At 55.4% G+C, this 20,793-nt stretch overlaps 1 protein-coding gene across 10 annotated transcripts in view; it reads right to left on the bottom strand.

Annotated features, from left to right (window-relative positions):
• The window catches only part of ANO1 (anoctamin 1), a 189,774-nt gene that overhangs the window by 52,321 nt on the left and 116,660 nt on the right, over window positions 1-20,793 (bottom strand). For 6 of the 10 annotated variants that reach the window (XM_059882962.1, XM_015461362.3, XM_059882963.1 and 3 more), the window contains 8 exons: window positions 20,165-20,263; window positions 19,240-19,391; window positions 17,661-17,715; window positions 14,573-14,624; window positions 11,637-11,692; window positions 8,054-8,095; window positions 2,082-2,146; window positions 1,149-1,283 (listed from right to left, as the gene is read on the bottom strand). In XM_059882962.1, coding sequence (XP_059738945.1) covers window positions 1,149-1,283; window positions 2,082-2,146; window positions 8,054-8,095; window positions 11,637-11,692; window positions 14,573-14,624; window positions 17,661-17,715; window positions 19,240-19,391; window positions 20,165-20,263 — 656 coding nt within the window. Of the gene's footprint in view, window positions 1-1,148; window positions 1,284-2,081; window positions 2,147-8,053; window positions 8,096-11,636; window positions 11,693-12,175; window positions 12,242-14,572; window positions 14,625-17,660; window positions 17,716-19,239; window positions 19,392-20,164; window positions 20,264-20,793 lie in introns of all 10 variants that reach the window. The other 4 variants (XM_059882961.1, XM_059882964.1, XM_059882965.1 and 1 more) reach the window with 1 other exon arrangement.

Genomic DNA, 20,793 nt, shown 5'->3' with positions numbered 1-20,793 from the left:
AAGAATTGGACACGACTAAGCGACTCAACAACAACAACATGTATTCAAACATCCATTGCACAAAACTTCACCGCGTGTGGCCTTTCTACCGCACTGAGTGGGGCCTAAGGAGCCAGTCTCTCTCTCCCCCAGGTCAAAGACTCCCTCATTGGCCCTTTTCTGAGCAGACCCATGGATGAATTTCCTAAACCAGGGCTCTGCTTCAGAGACGCTGGGCTGAGTCGTAAGAAGGGTAATCTGCCCTATGTCCCAAGACTGTCCCGACAGACCGCTGGCTCCCCGGGAGGCAGGCGGGGCGTCCGCCTCTCTAACCAGCACTTTGCCTGCAGGCACAGTGTTCCTGATGGAAGTCGGGGCTGGCATCCTGAGCTCACATCATAAACCGCTATCCCTGGCTTGAGATTGGCAAGTTCCGGGAACAGCAACCAAAGAGGGGAGACGCTGTCCTCAGACTCCCACTGCCTGAGTCACGCTCTGGCTGCCAGTCTGGGAGACATACACCCGGCGTGAGGCCAGGCTGTCTCTGGGGTCTCAGCCTCCTTCCCAGAGCTCCCCATGCCTGGCCTGCTCCCTGGGGAGCAGTGGCAGGCCTGTCGGCCCTGTGCGCACGGGCTGGGGTCTGCTGCACCGGGCCAGCCCCTGCAGACCAAGCTGCTGGTACACGATCTCCCCACATCATGGGAGCGGGGGTGCAGCACAGACAGGGCCTGGCTGGCCGAGTGCACTGCCCCGAGGTCTCCGAACGGTCCGGCCTCACTTCCTGACCTCACAGGGAACCAGTGAATTTTCTTGTCACATAATGACTAAGGACTGAATGGGAAAAAAAGCTTCAAAGGACAAAAAGGAGTCGGATATTTATTTTATGTCTTCCTCTCGACAGTAAAATGTCTCCTAGGGCGAGCGTGCCTGCAAAGGCCGCCCACGCTCTCAGACGGCTATTAAAGCCTTCGGATGGGGCGTCTCTGGTCCTGACAGTGCCTGGCCTGGCCTGTGACTTCCCAGTTTGGAGGTGGGGTGGTGGTTGCTGAGTGGGGTACCAGGTTTGGGGTGAGGGGTCCCAGTCCCAGGAAGTTCTGTTCCTGCAATAAGGGGAACGTGGCTCCTTAGTGAGATGAGGACATCTTTGGGGAGAGGGGCTGCCCGCCTACCTGGGGATGTTGTCATCGACAGTGGCCCATCCGTAGAGGAAAACGATGATGCCGACCACGGAGGCCGGGATGAGCATCTGGGTGTAGACGCCAAGCCAGGCGAAGTACAGACCAATCTTCTCCCCAAAATACTTTCTGCACCGCAGGGCAAAGCCAGACAGACACACGCTTACTCTCAATCCATACCAGGGGCAAAATTTACACCACGCCCCTTCCCCAGCATGAACAGCTCACACGGGGGCCCCTGGTTCTCGACCAAGCAGAGTTGGCGGGGGTGGTTCTGAGCCAGGCTGTCATGTTTGGGGGGGCTCTCTGCTTTCACAGTGCCCACCCTTCCTCTGCTGAGCCCCCAGGATGGGAGCATTTCCTCCTGTAATGCCCATGCTGCAGGGCAAGATGCTCCCCGGAGGCGGTCAGCTGTGTTCCAGCCTCATGCAGCCTAAAAACAGGAAAAAACTCCAGCCCTGAGGCACCAGTAACTCCATATATTGAGCATCTCTGTCTTCTTCATGGGCTGGGCTCTGATCTACACGTCCCCACAGCACACACGTTGCCTGGTCTGTCTGCCCTGGGAGGGAGGTCTCTCAGGAGAGGACACTGTGTCCAGAGGGGCAATTCTTACAGATTCCCAGGCAGCTCTTTTCTTCCTTTAGACACAGAAAGAAACCCCACCTGATGCCCAACTGGGCCGAGCCAGACTATGAATTTAGGGGGAGACAGTGAACATGACAGATGAGAGCCAGGCCTGCAATAAATCTGAATAAACTGCTTGATCTAAGGCTCGGCCAGGCTGCCGGTCTCTGCTGGGAGACCTCAGCTCCCCTGCACAAGCTCTTCAAGTTCGAGCAAGGGCCCACGCTCTGCACACTCAGTGCAGTCGAGATGCACAGGAATGTTTATCTACCCAGGCCTGCTCTCAGCGTCCCCACTTACCTGACGAGGTCGATGGGCTGGTACTTGTAGAAGACCCCGTAACTCGCCCACTCTTCGTACAGGAGCTGGGAAAAAGGAAGTGGTGAGGGCTGGGGAAAAGTAAACTGCTCCCAGGTCCCTCGCCAGAACACAGAGCTGCCAAGGTGCTCAGCTCACGGCTACGTCATTCATTCATTCAACAAGCTCATATAGAAAGTCAGCCCTGTGCCAGGTACCGTGCTGGACAATGGGCTGTGAGCTGAACACCGCAGACACCCCCCTGAGCCTTGGAGCTCCCATTCTGGTGGAGGAGATGGACATGGAAAAATGGGTCCCAAGTTTCAGCTCTGGTAAGGGCCTCAAAGAACCCGTGGGCAGTGGTGGCATCCCCGAGCAAGAACAGATCTATGGTTTCAGGTGACGTGGGGATGGGAAAGAAGCTTCTGGCATCGTTACGGAATCCTCACTCTTCACTATTTGATCTGGGATTTTAAATGGCCTGCCACTGTCAGACACCTCACTTTCTTTGTTAAAGACAGACCCACCAGGCTTTGGAGCAGAGAAACCCCAGGAGTATGATTTTAACAGATCTCACGAGGAGCAAAAGAGCAGGGGTGGATCTCCCGAGACAGGCTGTCTGATTAACATGGCTGAGTGAGATGAATGAGATCCACAAACCCACTACGCCCCAGGCTTGGGCAGGATGGTAATGAGCTTGGCCTTGTGGGAACGTGTATATTCATATGTCTGTATGAACACGTAGGGTGTCTTAAAGAAGATACCGGGTTAGGAATGCTGGTTTTAATAAAGAGATCCCATGCACGTGGGTAATTAATGCTCTATCAACCTTAACCCAAAGCCTACGGTGACCCTGCTGGCTAGCCAGGGGGAAGCTGGCCCCAGCTGGGAACCCAGTGCCCTGGCTCCCTGTCTCTGCTGGCATCATTCAGGGAATGGATAGAAGGCCAGCGTGGGGATGCCTGTGAGGACTTGCCAAGGTCTCTGGGTCTCTCCTGTACACTGAAGCTTGACTTCTGTCCTTTTCCCTTTTCTTAATATTTAAATTTAAAACTTGCGAGAGTCTCTTACATTCAGATTCTGCTGTGGCCCCAAATACATCAAATACAGCTTTCTATTTTGATTTTAAAACACAGCCTTTTACGTCATCACGCCCAATACCCTATGCTATGGAATCAATGTTTGTATCTCCCCAAACACAAACGTGTTGAACCCTCAGTTGCCCAATGTGACTGTAATAGGAGGCTACATATTTATGGAAGTAATTAAGGTTAAATGAGGTCATGAGAGCAGGGTTTTGCTCTGACAGGACTTGTTCAGTTGCTAAGTCATGTCTGACTCTGCAATCCCATGGGCTGGAGCCTGCCAGGCTTCCCTGTCCTTCACTGTCTCCCAGAGTTTGCTCAAATTCATGTCCACTCAGTCAGTGATGCTATCTAACTATCTCATCCTCTGTTGTCCCCTTCTCCTTTTGCCTTCTATCTTTCCCAGCATCAGGGCCCCACTATGACCTGTCTGTCTTGGGTGGCCCTGTACATCACGGCTCATAGCTTCATTGAGTTACGCAAGCCCCTTCACCACCACAGGCTGTGATACATGAAGGGGATTAGAAAAGACCCTGACAGGACTCGTGTCCATATAAGAAAAGGAAGAGACACCAGAGCTGGCTTCCTTCTTGTGCACACATGGAGGAAAGGCTACACAGCGGGAAGGCGGCCGTCTGCAAGCCAGGGAGAGAGCTGTCACCAGAATCCAACCCTGCTGGCACCTGGATCTAGGACTTCTAGCCTCCAGGACCATGAGGAAAAAATGTTTTCTGTTCAAGCCACTCCGTCTGGTACTTTGTTATATCAGCCTGAGTGAGTACATTCTCCCCCACTGATTTGGAAGACCCACAGCTGGTGGGATGGTTTTCCATACACAAAGATCCCTTCAACTGAGCCTCTGAAAATTAAAAATGTGTAAGAGGTTCACTCAGAGGGGTCCAGCCTCCACAGACCAGGGAGTCAAGGGTCCCTAGAACCTTTAGCAGGTGCAGCAAACTTTCCTTTTTTTTTTTTCCATTTTGCATTGCCTCTCTCCTTCTGCAGCTGGAGCATAATACTCAGGAGAGCACGAACATTGTATTTCATCAGAAGTCAGCACACAGGGACAAAACGAGCAGGGAGGAGAACGCAGGGAGGAAAACAACAGAGAACAGCTAAATGCATTCTTAACTACAAGCGAACCTTGCCGTCAAAATCCTGGGTTTCGCCTACTCTGATCTCTGTAAGAGGAGCTTTCTTTGGATTTTAAGTCTTTCTTTAAGTGGCATGAACAGGACGTGTTCAGCATGACTCCAAGTCCTGAAAGACTTAATGGCAAGTCTGGCTGCTGGTGGGAGAGCCTTTGGAGCTTCTGCAGAAGGGACTAGGATGCACGGGGCCGACCCTATCTCAGAAGAGAAGGGGTCCAGGAATTAGAGCCAGGCTGCCGGGCTGGGATGGTGGCTCCACTGGGTCTGCAGTGGGTGTCCTGGGCAGACCCTCCCCGCCGAGTCCCACAATCTCCTTGATACAGGAGACTGTCCTTCCTCCCAAGTCATGGTGAGGACTCAGACGGACCCAAGGCTTTGTGAAGTGGAGTGCTGGGGGCTCATTACGTGTCATCTGTCTGATTATGCAGAAAAGGAGGAAAGCCTACAGTTTTACTCTCTAAAGGGAGAGGTCTGAGCCAGCAAACTCCGATGAGATGGCACAGCACCTCTGGATAAACAGAGCAGCCGTCACCAAAGGCAGCTTCCTCCCCTCAGCTGAAATTTACAGCCTAGACGTGCTGGAGGTGGATCAGAGGGAGGGATGAGGAGAGAGGCCCTGGGATAGAAAGGGGAGGCACAGAAAGACCCACTTGAAGGCTTGGCCTTGTCATACTGGCCACCCCGTTCCTGGGCCTGCCCAGTGGGACTGGTCGCAGCAGGCTGGCCATCACCCACCAGGAGACATGACAGATGGGGGTACAGCCCACCTTTCTACAAAAACCACTTTATCTCGGTAGACTTTTCTTCCTGCCAAGAAGAGAACATCAATCACCCTGCAGCCATCAGCACAAGGAAATCAAACATCAGATTTCCTGGCTAGGGTTGGCAGAGCTCTGCGGAGCCCTTCGGCCTGTGAGCAGGTGGGAGGTGTCTGAGGCCCTGAAGCAGGCTTGCTGGGGGCTGGTGGCTCTGGTCATGGTGACCCTGGAGCCTTCCAGCACCTGACCTCAGAGAGATCCTGGCTCCACCCACTGGCATCTCTCCAGCCCAGACCTCCCACCTGAGCCCACATGGCTTGGGTTGGGGGGCTGTCACGGCACTGAGGGGGTCCGTAGGACTGTCCATGGACTTGTCCCTTGCCATCTCCCCTTGGGATGGAGGCACCAGTAGGGCCAGTCTGGTCTGTGTCATCCCCAGCTTCTCAGACCAGGCACATGACAAGTTTCCAGCAAGCAATTGTTGAATGAATGGATGAATAAATGCATTATGGGCCAGGGCCCTGTGGCTCTCAGCACAGCATACCAGAGGCCACCTCAGTTCACACCTGGAGGAGGGAGCTCTTGGATCACGGGTTTGCAGTCCAAAGATAAGGCCAAGAGCTGTGGCTGTGCTTGGCCCGGCTCTGGCCCGCCTCCCCTGAAACCCTCTTGCTTGTGCCCTGCTCTGTCAGATCAGCACAGGAAAATGGCCTTGGCTTGGCTCACCCCCCTTTCTGTCCTGTGTCCTCGGGCACATGGGGATCCTGCCACTGACAGGATGCCACGGATTTTTTCATTGCAAAAGCGAAATACTCAGAACCAGATCACTTAGGGTGAAATGATCATGGGAGAATGAGTTCTCTGAGCTGAGACCCAAACACGTGTCTGGGGCATTTCCTCTTCCTCCCTTCTGTCTTTCCTTCCTTCCACCCATCCACCACTACTCATCTATCCACCCTTCCATTTGTCCATCCACCTGTCCACCCATCCATCCACCTACCTGTCCATCCACCTGTCAATCCGTCACCCACCCATCATCCATCCACTCACCCAGTATTCTCGGGCCTTGTATTTGTTGCTGGGACATAAAATTAAATAGAGAGAGGCAGGCAGCATTCCAGGCAGAGAACATGGCTGCTGCTGCTAAGTCACTTCAGTCGTGTCCGACTCGGTCTGAATAAACCTGGAGCTGTTCGCTGGGCTGGCACACAGCGGTGCCAAGTAGTTCCTAAGTAATAACTGAATAGCACAGTCTTGGCATTGACGTGGCCATCAGTCAAGTCTCCTATGATTAGAATGGCGGTCAATGAGGCTGGAGCGTGGGGAAAAAGGCGGGGAGACTGGGGTAGGGGGCCTGGGACCTGGATGCTGAATGGCCAGAAGGGGTGACAGGGAGTGGCAGGTGGTGCAGAGGGCCGTAGGAGGCTGGGTTCCAAGGCCAGGGTTGGTGCAGGGCAGGCCGGTGGACCGGATAGGGGAGATCTGCAAGTCACGGACTCTTAGACGAATGCCAGATGTTCCACTAAAAATAACCAAATATGTAATTTTTGTGCTAAATCAGATAGCATCTTCAGTTGGATTCCCGGGCAGGCGGGCGAGTTGTATCAAGTACCAGAGATTTAAAAGCACGTATTGGGGGCTGGAGGGAGGTGGGAGCGGAGAGCAGTTCCCATACAGAGGCTCGGGGCCCTGGTGACTGGGGACAAGGCCTCCATTGTGAGGTTCTCAGGGAAGCGTCTCCACCGTCATCTCCACCGTCATCTCAGCGGGATCCACTCTCCAGGAGAAGAGGCAGGGCAAGTGCACAGGGTGGGGGGGCCGGGGGGGGCGGTGGGATGCTGAAGGAATGCAGGGCAGGGTGGCTCCCTGAGGTGAGGGAGGGCTGGGCTTGTTGGGGAGATGGGAGGAGTTCATGTAGAAGCAGAGAAAGTGTTAGTGGCTCAGTCGTGTTCGACTCTGTGTGACCCCTTGGGATGTGGCCCTCCAGGCTCCTCTGTCCATGGAATTCTCCAGGCAAGAATACTGGAGTGGGTTGCCACGCCCTCCTCCAGGGGATCTTCCCAACCCAGGGACTGAACCAGGGTCTCCCTCATTGCAGGCAGATTCTTTAACCGTCTGAGCCACCAGGGAAGCTATGTAGAGGCTGGTACTGGGGAGTAGGCAAGCGAGGGAAGGAGGAGAAGCGGCTGTGATGGTGCAGGAGTGACTGAGAGCACAGGTGGGTGGGATTAGGAGCCAGTGAAGCAGAACGGGTCACTTGGTGTTTCCCAAAGTATGTCCCGCAGAACACTAGCTCCGTAACTTCCCCATTAAAAAGGGTTCCAGGACAGGTAAGTTTGAGAAGTACTGGCTTGACCACCATCCATGGTGTCCCCTACTGGAGTGATGCTGGGGGCCGGGGCACTCCAGGTGGCTGGCCTCGCTGTTCCCAAACTCATTTCCCCGGAAGGTGGGGTGATTAGGCTAAATGTCAGCAAAGAACCGTGGAGGTTCTGGCTGCTCCAGTGAGATACAGTCGGTGCATGAAGGAAGGACGGGGCAAAAGGGCAGGCTCGGGGCACTTCCCTTCCCCTCACACGCTCGGACGACCTGCCAAGGATGCTTCTGAGGATCAGAGCTTCCCAATGGCTCAGCGGTAAAGAAGTCACCTGCAGTGCAGGAGCCGCAGGAGACCGGGTTTCGATCCCTGGGTCAGGAAGATCCCCTGGAGGAGGGCATGGCAACCCACTCCAGTATTCTTGCCTGGAGAATCCCATGGACAGAGGAGCCTGGCGGGCTACAGTCCATAGGGTGGCAATGAGTGAAATATGATCGAAGTGACTTAGCACGCACACAGCATGAGGAAAATAGTCCAACAAGGCAACTTCACCCACCTTCTCCGCCAGCTGTGGGGCCGAGGCTCTGGGACCCTGCACCCCTGCCCCTTGCTGGCCCCAGGGCCCCTGACCCCAAGGAGCGGGCTCCCGGGTCTGCACACCTACCTTCCTGTCATTGAACTCCACGTTGTCTCCTTCATAGTCTCCCTGGAAAGAGAGAAAGGCTCTTACTGTCCTGTGACCCTTCCACAAGGCAGGTGGGCTCGTCCCAGGAGAGAAGCTCGTATAGTGTGCAAGGGCACCTAGGTTCCCTCCTCCTGTGATAAGAAGCGCCGTGAGCCCCGGGCTGTCCCACCTGCCCTCCCTCCACTCCCAGAAAGCCCGAAGCGCCTTCCCCTCGATGCAGAGACGATGCCCAGGGAGAGCAAGCAGTCAGTCCCTTGGGACTGGTGACACAGAGAAAAGGGGCTGTGGGGGCTGGAGGGATGGTCAATGTACATCCCATCCTGCCAGGTGTCCTGCTGTTTTGTCCCAGGCCCCACCTGTGTGGTGCCCCTCTCCCTCTCAAGAAGGATGCCCCTCTCATCCAAGAAGGATGCACCTCAAGGAGCCCCTCTCCCTCTCAAGTGTCCCAGGAAGGATGCTGAGTTAGATCAGTGAGGCCAATGTCCTCATCCTACAGATGGCAACACCGGAGCTCAGAGGAGCACACTGACTTCCCTGGGAGAGACGCGAGACCCTGGTCAGACCTGGGACTTGGATCCAGGTCTCCAATCCCAGCAGAAAAGGAGGGCCTAAAAGTCAAAAGGGTGTTTCCCAGACGGGTGACATAGACGAATAGAAGTGCAGGAGAGGCTGGGCCTACAGGGTCTGCCTGGTGCCCTCTCCACTTACCAGCTCCTTCCACAAGCCCCACCAGGCCAGCCAGCCCCTTCCAGTGGTGAGAATATGATCACCAGACAGACCACTAATGCCCGTGGTCTCTGAATGAAGATGCTCTGGGAGCAGTTTAACCGAGTTCCCCTCAGTTTTTAGACATTCCGCCCCCCTACCCGCCCGCCTCAACCTTTATGCCTCTCTAGCACTTTCCCTCTCAACTGAGATGGCCCCACGACTCCAGGAGCACCTCATTTCCACAGAGGTCAGTTAGCTGGGGACCTGGAAGGGGGCAGTTGCCAACCAGGAAGGAAGCCAAAAAGCTGTCCAGCAGCAGCTGAAATGCCAAGTCCTTCTCCGGAGTTGAACGCCAGTTACAGGTCGGAAGGCTCTTCCTCTATCCTCCACGCACAGTCATAACTGGTTGTTGTCTGGGTGGCCATGACCCAGAACCTGGTCTGATGGATGGATGCTCTTGCTGAATGAATGAACAAGTGAGTACCTGGAGGGGGTGGGGTGCTCCAGGCCATGTACTGAGATGTGACCTAGCACAGCTCAGGGGTGAGAGGCTGATGGTGAGACCCATACACGCACAGGAGGAGTCTGCCTCCTGCCAGAGGCTAAGGTGCAGCTTCAGTGCAGCCAGCATCCTCTATTTAAGGCATGGCGTCCACGGAACTCCATTCAGAAGGATTTATTGCCCCAAATATTTGAACCTCAGCTTCAGTACTTAATGGTGTGCATGTCCATCAGCTGCATGGAAAATTCATGGACGGAAAATCTCATATTCCCTTGAGATGACTGAGGTCCATCATCTGGCTGGAAAGAACCCTGGAAACAGAGCCAGCATCTGGGCTCTGCCCCTTGGCTGTGTGCCCCTGGGCAAGTGGAAGAGTAGCTGCAGTCTCAGTTTCCCCATCTGTAAAGTGGGAACAGTCCCCACATGATGGGCTTCCCTACTGCCCTGTCAGGTACAAAGATGATGATGCAAGAGGAATTTCCAAGATATGGATCTTGGAAATGCTTTGTGTGGGCCCCGTGGATTAGGTGGTCTTGTACTCGGTTTAAACTACAGTGAGAATCCATTCCTAAGACAAATGCAGCAGCCAAGCCTGAGAAGAGGAGGCGCATCGGCCTCCAGGAAGGTGGAGGTGGTTATGCAGCAGGGGGTGGAATAGCCTGTCAACCACAGCTGTCTTCTGGCCCCAGCTCCCCAACAGGGGGGCTGTGTGACCTTGGGCAAGTTGCTAAATATCTCTGAGCCTTCGTGTCTGCACCAGATTAAATGAGATAAAGCTCCTACTAAACATGGTTCTTTGCATACAGTTAAGTGCTCAGAAACATTGATTTCTTCCCTTTCCCTTTCGAGACTTAAAGGGCTGAATCAAGCAGGCAGGGAGGCCCTGAAATGTTTTGGCTTCTCTCCCTGACCTCTTGGTAGGGGTGACCAGCTGGAAGGCCATGCAGGGCTGTGTTCCTGGTGCCCGTGAGGCTGAGCAAACCCAAGAGGCACTGGTGGGGTAGATGAGTGAGGTCCCTTCTAGGGAGGAGCCAGGAGCTCCAGCTGGGACCTGCGAGTCTGAGCCTGGTCCTGGGAACATTTATCCAGCAATAGGTCAATTGTCAAGACCACCTGATTTCATCCCACACCGCATTACTAGGTACATAGGAGGCGCCACATGTGTAATGAATGACAGCCAAACAGTGTTTTCTTAGTGGAACAGAGAGCAGGCAGGCCCAGAGAGGAAGGGAGGACTCAGCCGTGTGGGGGAGGGGAAAAGGCAGGCTCCAGGCAGTTGCTCTATCTGCCTTGGGCGAGGGTCTAGGCAGAGAAGGCGGAAGAGCATTGCAGGCAGAAGGAACAGCAGGAACAGAGGTACAGAGATGGGAAAGCGGGATGGGCTGATCCCCAACCCCCGCAGTGAGTGACAAGGGGGCGGCGGCAGGTCGGCTAAGCATCCTTCCCTCTGGGTCAGCAGTCCGGCTGGATGGCCCTTTGCTGTCTGACCCCCTCTGTCTGTCCAACCCAGTGTCTCACTGAAAGCCCTCCCACTTCTGTATTCCCATTAACACCCTCTGCAGCCCTGGTAACTGGACAGGGTGAGCATTATTCCCGACTTGCAGATGGGGGTGCTGGGGCTCAGAGGGGACCTGGGAGGCCTCCAATCAAGGCCGCAAAGGAGGGAGTGGCCAGGACTAGAATCCAGGTCCTTGGACCCCCAGGCCTGCCCCCGTTCTCTCCTAGCCTCTGCAGTAACACACATTTGGAAAGTTCCAGAGATCCTCCGTCCGGTGTTCCCACACTGCTCAGGCCCCATGGCCCATCCCCAGTGCCCTGCTGAACTCTAGTCCCTGTTTCCATGGAGACAATAAGAAGAGAATCCTCTTTCTCTCCATCGTGAGCCAAGACCATCATGCAGCTGTGGCCACAGGCTGTATTTGTCAGGGGCACCAGTGGGATTTGGAGATGCAGCTCAGGAAACTGGCCACTGGCTCTGCAGAAGCAGATACACGAAGAGCTCTGGCCAATCTGCCAGAGCCCAGCAGGGCAGCGGGCAGGGGTGGGGAGACCGAGCTGGCGCGCAGCTGGCCTGAGGTTCAGATACGCCTGGGGCAGAGTTGCTGCCATAGCGCCCCTGTCCTGCAGGAACGGTTCAGTGAGAAAAGATGGCTCTGCGTGTAAGTCTGTTCCCACCTGGGGGAACCAGGAAGGGCTGTGAGCCGGTGACGTTTTTATAGGAGCGCCAAAGCAGGAAGCCCGGACCGCAGGACGATAAGAGCTCCCTGGGGGAGCCCTGGTGTGCTGTGGTCCTGGGGACCTGGGGACTCAAATGACACGCAAAGATGGACAGTGTGGGTTCAGCTTACTTACATCATGCAGCGGGTAGGCCGCCGAGTAGACACCATTGGCCAGCAGGCTCGTGATGCCTTGAAAATAAAGGCAGAGAGAGGGTTACGGACCAGTCGTGTCTCCTGCAGCTCCGGGTTCAATCAGAGAGGTCCCAGGACTGTCTCAATCATTGAAAATTTTTTCAAAGTGAGCCACACCTGGCCGCACAGAGCCCGGCCACCTTTCTGGGGTTTCCTCCCCGGGTTCGACATGATAAAAACATGCTCTGTTGGCAGAATTAGAAAGACAGAGAGGAAACCCCAAGAGGAAGTGACACCTGGGAGGAAGGAGGGACCCCCAAACCTGCGATTCACCAGCTACCCCCACCTGCTTGAGGGCAAGCCTGCAGATGAATGAGGGAGTGGAATGTAAGTGGTTAGAGAAGCTGAATCATGAGAAAAATACGGATGGGAAAATTGATGGTGTCAGAAAACACACATACAATTTGGAATTAGATTTTAGGTTGATTGGAAAAGCCGAAGAGGAGACCTGCGGGCCCCACACGGGGCAGAGGCACTTACCGTATCTATCACACTTGCGCCTCTTATTTAAAAGGGCAGAGTCCTTCTTTCTTCCCTCTCCTTGCCCTGTTTATACATCCGGCTATTAGTTATACATGAATGAGGCCCCGAAAGGATCAAAGCTGTGTCTGGGGGCAAGGTGCTCATTCTTGCCGTCCAGTGCTCCCGGGGACAGTGGAATGATGGCCAGGACCTAGGTTGTTGCTCAACGCCCCGCACTGGGAGCAGGATAAACATAACCACACCTGCACCTCCCAGAGTCCAGAGGTGTGGACTCAGATGCCCAGCCCCAGAGTAAGGGGGGAAGGCAGAGCCTGGCTGTGCACAGGGCCTGGGATCCTTGAAGATCTGATCTGGGGAGCTAGAGCTGCCCAGGAGTTTCCATGAAGCCCTTTGCTGGTCACAGAACCCTCCACCTGGCCCAAGAGCCCTTCTAGGTAGTAAGTGGGTCAGACGTTTCAGCGGCCTACTTGTCCCACTTGTGACTACTCTGCTCTGGCATGGATGGGAAAGTCCCTCCGTGAAATCCACTTAATAGACCATCTCCTCAGCTAGTGATCTGGGGTAATCAGGGCACTTGAGGATGCTTGGAAACCCAAAGCAGAGTAAGGTGGGGGCACGTGGCCAAAATCCCCTGGCTGGAAAGTTCAGCTACGATAAAACGTGAAGGAGGGGACTGATCTACCGCCCCCAGAACTCTCTCAACGTCGTGCTGCCACAGGGTCTTTGCACAGGCCGTGCTCTCTGTCTGGAAGGCCCACCCCTCTACCACCACCTCATCAGAAAGACCACTGACCACCGATTCTAAATTCCCCCTCACTCCCCAGCTCCTTCAACCTGCAAGACTATGTTCTGGTTTACCTGGTTCTCTCTGATCTGTCTCCTTCCTCCAGAGCAGAAACTCCCTGAGGGTGGGGTCCTACCTGACACAGAGGCTAGTGGGTGACAGACCCCATCTATGAATCTGGAGGTCAGGAGGGCTTTCAGACAAGGTGCCAGTGTGGAATTGGGAGCAGAGAAGGACCATCTGTCTGCTCTATCACGGTTGCTGGGAACCAGTCCACCATGGAACTTGCCAGAAGACAGAGACAGCTCCCCACGACCAGGATGGCCTGGTGTGGGGTCGGCTCTGGCTGAGAAGGGCCCAACCCTGAACTCTTTGCAAACCTTTACAGCAACCACACAAATCTTCACCAGCAGGGACCCCGTGCATTTAGTCACTCAGTCATGTCTGACTCTGCGACCCTAGGGACTGTAGCCTGCCAGTGTCCTCTGTCCATACAGGGACCCTACAGGGAGACTGAGGTCAGAGATGCATCGCTGGGGCTAGACCCATGCTTCTCCCACCTCTGGTGGCCTGGGTCACCCTGGAGGATCTCATTCCATTGGACACTGTGCTATGGAGTCAGTTTTCCTGGCTTCCTCTTGACTCCTGAATTCCCCCATGCCCAGTGACTTAGGACACAGGCTTAGAGATTTCAGTCCCAGAAGGGCAGGGGCCATACACCCACCTGACTCTGGAGGTGGCATCCTTTCTCCTCCCCTGCATTTCAGGCCTGCCCCAGGCTTCAGCTGGGAGCATCTCACTCTTGCCTCCACCCCCCAGGGTCTCCCCTGGTGCACAGGCTTTTACCAGACCCTCCCCGCACCCTTGAACCCCAGCCACGAAACTTCAGACGCTTCTAGAGCACGAAGGACTGTGCTGTGATCTCAGCTCTCAGCAGTTGTAAAACAGCTCCAGGAGAAGCAAGGAAAGGCTGGGGAAAGGCATCCCTTTGTCCTGAAATGATTTGCTTTAGCAAATTCAGCCCGGGCAAGGGACCCCCATGGGGAGAGGATTCCCTCTGCACGCTTTGGTCAGAAAGGTTTTGCACCTGTGGTTGAGGTGTTCTGTAAACTGGTACCCAAGGAGCCCAGCGGCAATGGTTTTGTGGCAGGTTCTGCATCCAGGCACCCCTTCCAGTAGGGCCGCGGCTCGGGGTGGAAGCTGGGGGAGGCACCTTCTAGGCTGCATGTGTGTCTGGCTACTGGCTGAGGATGGTGCCCCCATGGGACCCTAACGACCTCCCGTTGGACTGAGAGGGTCAAGAGCAGGGTGAGACCCCTCGGTGGCCCCTTCAGTTTCCCGCAGGCAGGATTCACTGCCTCTGCTAGGAGAGGCGCCTCAGGCCACTGCCGACGCCTCCAGCCAGAGACGAGTATCCTTTGGTGCTTAAAAGAGCCGTAAAACCGCCTTGCCGTCCTGGAACGGCTCTCCTGCCTTGAAATGGTTACACAGGCTTAAATCAAAACCCTCTGGAAAGCCCCAGCCCAGCCGCCCAGCCCCCACAGAGAAGATGGGGAGGAAGATCACACAGCGAGACGAGTGCTGATCTCAAGCCCCAGGCACGCCCTTACCCATGCTGTACTTGGCCTTCGTACACGTTGTTCTCTTCAGGATTTCGTAGACCTGTGGTGGAGACAGGGGCGGGGGCCGCAGTTACTCCATCGAGGGTCGCCGGGAAGGGAGGTGGTGACTGTGACCAGCCTCCCGCACCCCCCTAGGATGGTGTCAGGACAAGGTCACCTTGAAAGGCCCTTGTCGAGCTGGCGCCCAGGGGTATGGGCGTCCAGTGCATGGCATGTTTCTGGCTCTCCAGCTGAGGGGTGAGTTGGAATTCAGAGGTGTGAGGGCCCTGCCCGTAGGACCACTCCCTGATGTGGCCCTGGATGGTCTAGCAACTTGAGCTCCTTTCAGTTCAGTTCAGTTGCTCAGTCGTGTTTGACTCTTTGCAGACCCCATGGACTGCAGGCTTCCCTGTGCATCACCAACTCCCGGAGATTGCTCAAACTCACGTCCATCAAGTCAGTGATGCCATCCAACCATCTTAACTAACAAATTACTTCACTTCGATCCTTGGGAGCCCAGGCCTGGGGGTCTGCCTGTTTGCATTTGAGTCCTTGAAGCTGTGGGGTCTTGGGCCAACTACCTGGTGCCCCGAGCCTGTTTCCCCATCTGAAGAATGAGATGAAAAGAACTGACCCTGCACCGTGGGTGTTCGGGTCAGAGCACTCCAACCCCTCGACACCCCCAAGGTCCCGCCTCCCAGTGCCCCTCAGGCCCTGAGGCGTCTGACTTCTGTTCACCTGCCCAGCTCTGTCCCAGCAACCTGGCCTTCTGTCTGCCCCTCACTCACCGGTCCTCTCCTGGGACCCCAGGGTCTTTACCCTGGCTGTTCCTTTCACCAGAAACACTTGTCCCCCAAAGAGCTAAGTGGCTGCAGGGCCACCTTAACTAACAGGCAACCGAGGAGCCATGGTCCCCACTGTTCCACCTTCTAATTTTGCTCTCTTTCTCTCTTTCTTTTCGGCAGCACCTCATAGCTTGTAGGATCTCAGTTCCCCAACCAGGGACTGAACCTTGGCCCCAGAAGTGAAAGTGTGGCACACTAACCACTGGATTGCCAGAGAGTCCCCTAACTCAGCTCTCTCGTCCCGGACCCCTCCACACTTGCCAAGTATCAGCGTGCCTGTTGCCTCTCCCCTCCCGCTTGTCTTGGGGAGACACCAGGTGCTCAGCAACCGACTGACGAGTGAATGAATGAGTCACCCAGTGAGCTGGCTCCCTCCCCCGCACTTTCTGAATCTCATCGGTGGCCTCATTCTGACCTTGCTGCTTCTCCTGTAATCACCTCTTCCCTTCCACATGCAGTTACAGCCCTGGTTCACAACCACCACTATGACCCCATATTCACCCTCTTCCATGTCTGGCCACTGGTGGTGATTTTTCTAGGACCTTGCTCCACAACCATCTATGGCTCCCTAGCGCCTACAGGCTGAAGATTCAAGTCCCAAGACCAGCACCTCTGGTCCTTCCCCATGGCTCCCTGATGATCCTGGCTCCTACTCACCTGCATATTGGGCTGCCCCAGTGCCAGGAGCACAGGGAAGGAGGCAGGAAGGACTATCGTAGCCTTGTCTAGAATGATGCTGGGTCTCTGAGACCATAGGATAGAGCTAACCAAGGGCAGAGTTTTGAGTCACCCAAGAGTTTCTCTGGTGCATTGGTGGTTTACAAACTGGCCTTCAAGGTCTCTGGGAGACAGTGACCCCCACCTCAGAGGTAATCAGAGTCAAGGATGATTCAGCTAACACTTACTGGCTCTGACAGAATAGCTTTCTGTGACTTGGGGATCACGTCTGAATTCAATTATAAAGCAGATCCTAAACAAGATGGGCCCCAGAGCCTTCATTCACGCATGCCCCCCAACCTTGGGCCACCTCCCCAACAACAAGAATGGATTTACAAATTTACACCCTACCCTTGCAGGAGCATGCTGGTGATTCCCAGTAATATAAAACCAGGGCACACACACATCTGGAAATGGCAGGTTCCCAGGTCTCCCCACTGGCCATTCCTATCCTCCCTCATCCCAAAATGACAAAGAAAAAAATGAAACCATTCAGGTTCAACTGGGCCCAGTTCCCTGGAGCAGTCAGTGGCCAAGAGGAAGTTCCTCTCCTGGACATATATCAACCCCAAACTACACTGGCCGCTGGCATTTTTGCATAAATGAATTCCTCCTTGTTTATTATAATGAGGTTGAATTTCACCAATAACACAATCAATAATAACAGTAGGCCCTGTATCCAGGTCACCCTTGGTGGGGGCACAAGGGAGCCCTTTGAGCAGAGGCCACCACGGAAGCTGCCAGGCTGGGAGGGGACACAGGGTGGATGGGACCTGGGTCTGGTCTGTCCAGGTCTTGGCCTGAGCTCCCCATGCCAAGGCAGCGTGCACAGCTGTCCCGTGCCTGGTGCCTGCCAGCCTCGAGATACAGCTGTGAGGAGCAGCTGTCTGCTCAAGGTCGAGCGGCTGCCTGCTCTCTGCCCTGCCCCTCTCCTTGCTGGGTTGGGGAGAGAGAAAAGCAGCGGCTTGGCCGCCAGGTTAATCCTTGTTTAGATAGAAGTTGGGTCCCGAGCTGGACACAGCCCAGCATGGCTGGTGGACAAGTTGGTGGCTGCTGGATAAACATTAAACCAATACCTGGAGTAGGGCAGAGTGGCCTGGTCAGATTTCAAATCGCAGTTTGCTCGTCTGGCAAAGCCCTGGAAATCTAGCCCCAACCCTCATGCCTTTGTCTGCGCCACACCATCAGTTCCGCCGGGCAGGCCTGCTCAGAACCCTCCAGGCAGAGAGGAATGTAAAGATTCCATAAAGGCAGCGGCAAGGAAGCGGGAGAGGCGTGCGGGGAGCCTTGAAGACATGGGAACATTCTGAAATAACCCGAGGGGTCTGGAGTCCCTCTGCCTCCTTCCCGCGGATCCACCCGTCCTTCCCCTGGGCTCCTCACAGCCCGCTGGTTTTATTATTCTCATTATTTCCATCACAGACAATTAGAGTCCCCCCACCCAGGGGAATTTAGCTGAAATGAAATTATCATCCCCTTTCCCGGGGGCCACCTTGCTGAGGAGCTGTGGATTCCCATGAGTGAGCGATACTTACTATTGTGCTCCGAGTTTTGCTGTCGAAAAAGGAATCCTTGTCAGACAGGTCAAATCTGTTGAAATATTGGGGAGAAAAAAGAGACACAGCTCACTGGAGTTGGCTTTCCTGGTTCCCAAGGCCCTAAGGGGTCACACTACCCCTGTGAATGGTGACCGTGAAATCAGCGAAGCTCAGTCCACCTGCTGGGTGTGACCCAACCCTGGATGTTTGGAAGGATCTGTCTCATCCTCACCCACTGGACCCACACGGGGTCATGGTGTGGGTGGGGGAGGTGATCCTAGCAGCAAATGTGGTCAGACCTCCCTCTTCAAGGACCCTTTTTCTTTTTCTTTTTGAGGACACCCTCAGGGGGCAATTTCACTTCTGCTTCAGTGATACCACGGCGATCACACTCTTGGATACTTTAACATTTGACACAGTCTCACTGTAATTCCCAAATGGTTTCAGTCCTAAGGTCTTGGGCTACATAGATGTCTTAGGGCTAGAGGGCACAGGGACATGTCTGGAATGTATCACCCACTCCCCAAGACAGTCAGGGTTGAGCTGGGGAGGGCTACTCGGGGTGGGAGTGGCCCAGAGCCTGGAGGAGAGCCAGGCCTGCGAGATGGGGTGTCGAGGGAGCCAGCCAGGGCAGAGTGGAGGGAGGCCGGGGCCTTATGGGCCGTGGAAGGCGGGTGTCTCCCTCTCATGCCCAGGGGCCTGGGGCCTGGAGCTGGAGGGGGAAGCTGGGCTGGGGCACTTCCTCCCTCTCATGTCTGATCCCCAGCAGGACTGGGAAATAGCAATGAAGCATGTGGCCCCTGCCCTATGACTAACGCCCAGGCCAGAGCAGAAGCTCCAGTTCTGAGCCGAGGCCCAGTTCTGTGGGTCCCGTGGGACGAGGGGTGTCCATGGGCCTCCTCCTCCCCATAGCTTTGTCATCCTAGCCCCACAGGATTCCCAGACTCCAAACTTTCTATTCCCACTCCCACCCACACTCCAGCTCTGCCCAGCGAGGCCATGCAGCCGCCACTGACCCAGGTGGCTACGCCCCACTGCCCATCAGGATTGGGGGAGGAGGGAAGGTTCCAGAAGAGGTGCAGGCCTGCCAGGCCGCCCCGCTAGCTGCAAGACCTGGGCCCCAGAACTCCGGCTGGGGAGCTGCTTTCCAATTCTCAGCTCCCAGAGCTCGGCAGACTTCAGGGGCTACAGTCAACCTTGCCCAGTTTCTCAGAACACATCCTGAGAGGGACAGAGTCAGGCAGGGGAGGGGGCCCAGGCCTGCCCTCACTTGGGCCTGTGCTAGTTTTCCTAACTGTCACCCAGCAGAAGGAGAGATTTTTGTCCCCTTAATTCCTCAGTTCGTAGTGACCTCAGAGGTTATTTCCAGGTTATTTCTGTGCTCAAGAAGCACAAGCTCTTATGGGAATACACTCCAGGGGCTGAAGTGGCCACTTCTTTGGGTGGGGGAGGGATGGAGAATTCTGGTTGGTCTTGCAGATTGTGTCATTAGGGCAAGTCCAGCATGGGGTGATGTCACCACACAGCAGACCCCGCCCTCCTTGGGAAGGGGTGGGCAGGTGGGGCCCCCACTTACAGGTGCTGCTTCTCCCGGGAAAAGGGGTAGGAGAGCCTCTTGGTGGTCTGGGGCCTGTGCTCTGCCACCTTGGGCTGGATGGGGTCCGTGATCTTCTGGAGCACAGAGTTGATCTTCTTGAGGAGGCCGCGGGTCTCGCTGATGTGATACAGCTGCAGACCAGGCAGGGCAGGGGAGCGTGTCATCTGCTGAGCCCTGACCCTGGGCATCTCTTCTGAGCTGGTTGGGGAGGCAGCCCCTTCCCCTCTACCCTCCCTCCACCCCTGCCCCTGGAGCTGGCTGGCCTGGGAACAGGGGGTGGGGATGGGCCAGGATGCCTCCTCCACGCCTGGGGTTTTCTGAAAGCTGGGTTTCCTGAAAGCTCAGAGTTTCGGGAGATCCCAGCCAAAAGGGCAATTCTAGTACATTCCAGGGAACTTCCCCCAACTTTGGATTTGTTTAAAAAGAGGCAATTCAAAGGATGCTAGCAGATTTGAGAAGCTGGGAGCTGACATTCCTGAGAACAGCTTCCCTCTCCACGCTCACAAGTAAACCCTGAGGCCTCCCTGAGCTCCTGGTACACATGGGGTTCCCAGCTTGAAGTTGTCGAAGATCAAGAAGAAAAGCCCCAGCAAGATAGAAATTGTAATCATATAAAATGAGTCTGACGAACCAACTGAAATACTGAACATAGGGAGCAGGAAGTTTCCCCATGTTTGTGTTTATGAGAAGTTCCCGGGCCCCTATGCCATCTCTGTGGGGCCCAGACTGTAACCTCTGCCCTCCCAGGGGACCCTGGAACCCTTCTGCCCTCCTGGGGTGGGGGCCGCTGAAGCTCTCCTGGGCTTTTTCCTAACAACCCGGACCCTCCCGATGTTGTTCTCCTGCCAGCTTCCCTGACACACAGACCCAGGGACCCCTTGGAAGCAGAAGCATCATCGCTGACCTTCTTTGTCGGCATCTTCAGCTTCAAAAACTCGGCTTCTCGGCACAGCACATTCCAGGGTGCGTGGATTTTTACAAATCCAACCCCGTGAATTTTTGTCTAGAAAGAGGGGAGAGGGCCTCAGTCAGCATGGGTGGATGTTTGGGCTGAAAACCATTTTTACCTTCAGGGCAACTACAGTTTACAAGATGGCAGCAGGTGGGGCTCCTTCTGCTCATCAACTCCGGGCTCCTCTGAGGATGCTCCCTTGCACCCTTAGAATCCCCTGCAGATGGCATAAGAAAGCTGGTGGTTGGGTGGGCCCCTGGCATCCCACAGGAGTAATGACTGGCGGGGGAGGGGGGACGGTGCCTGGAGGGAGGTCCTGACCCCACAATATCTGGGAGGTACTCGGGGGGAAGCTGAGGGCCCCCAGGACAGTCTGAGCCACGAAAGACCTTTCACATCCAAGACTCCAGTCCCTTCGACTGAGGGGGTGTATTCAGTGTCCCCGGGATCCCCAAGCAGGGCTGAGGAGCTGACAGTGAAGATGGTCCCCTCCGGGCACCTCTGTGGGTCAGGACACACTTCTGGCCGCACCCGGCCACCGCCTCCCCCTACAACCCCCCTGTCTGCCAGCTCCCCTGGGT

This window comes from Bos taurus, chromosome 29, assembly GCF_002263795.3.
Source record: "Bos taurus isolate L1 Dominette 01449 registration number 42190680 breed Hereford chromosome 29, ARS-UCD2.0, whole genome shotgun sequence".
NCBI lineage: Eukaryota > Metazoa > Chordata > Mammalia > Artiodactyla > Bovidae > Bos > Bos taurus.
This window is presented reverse-complemented; position numbering and strand designations above follow the sequence as displayed.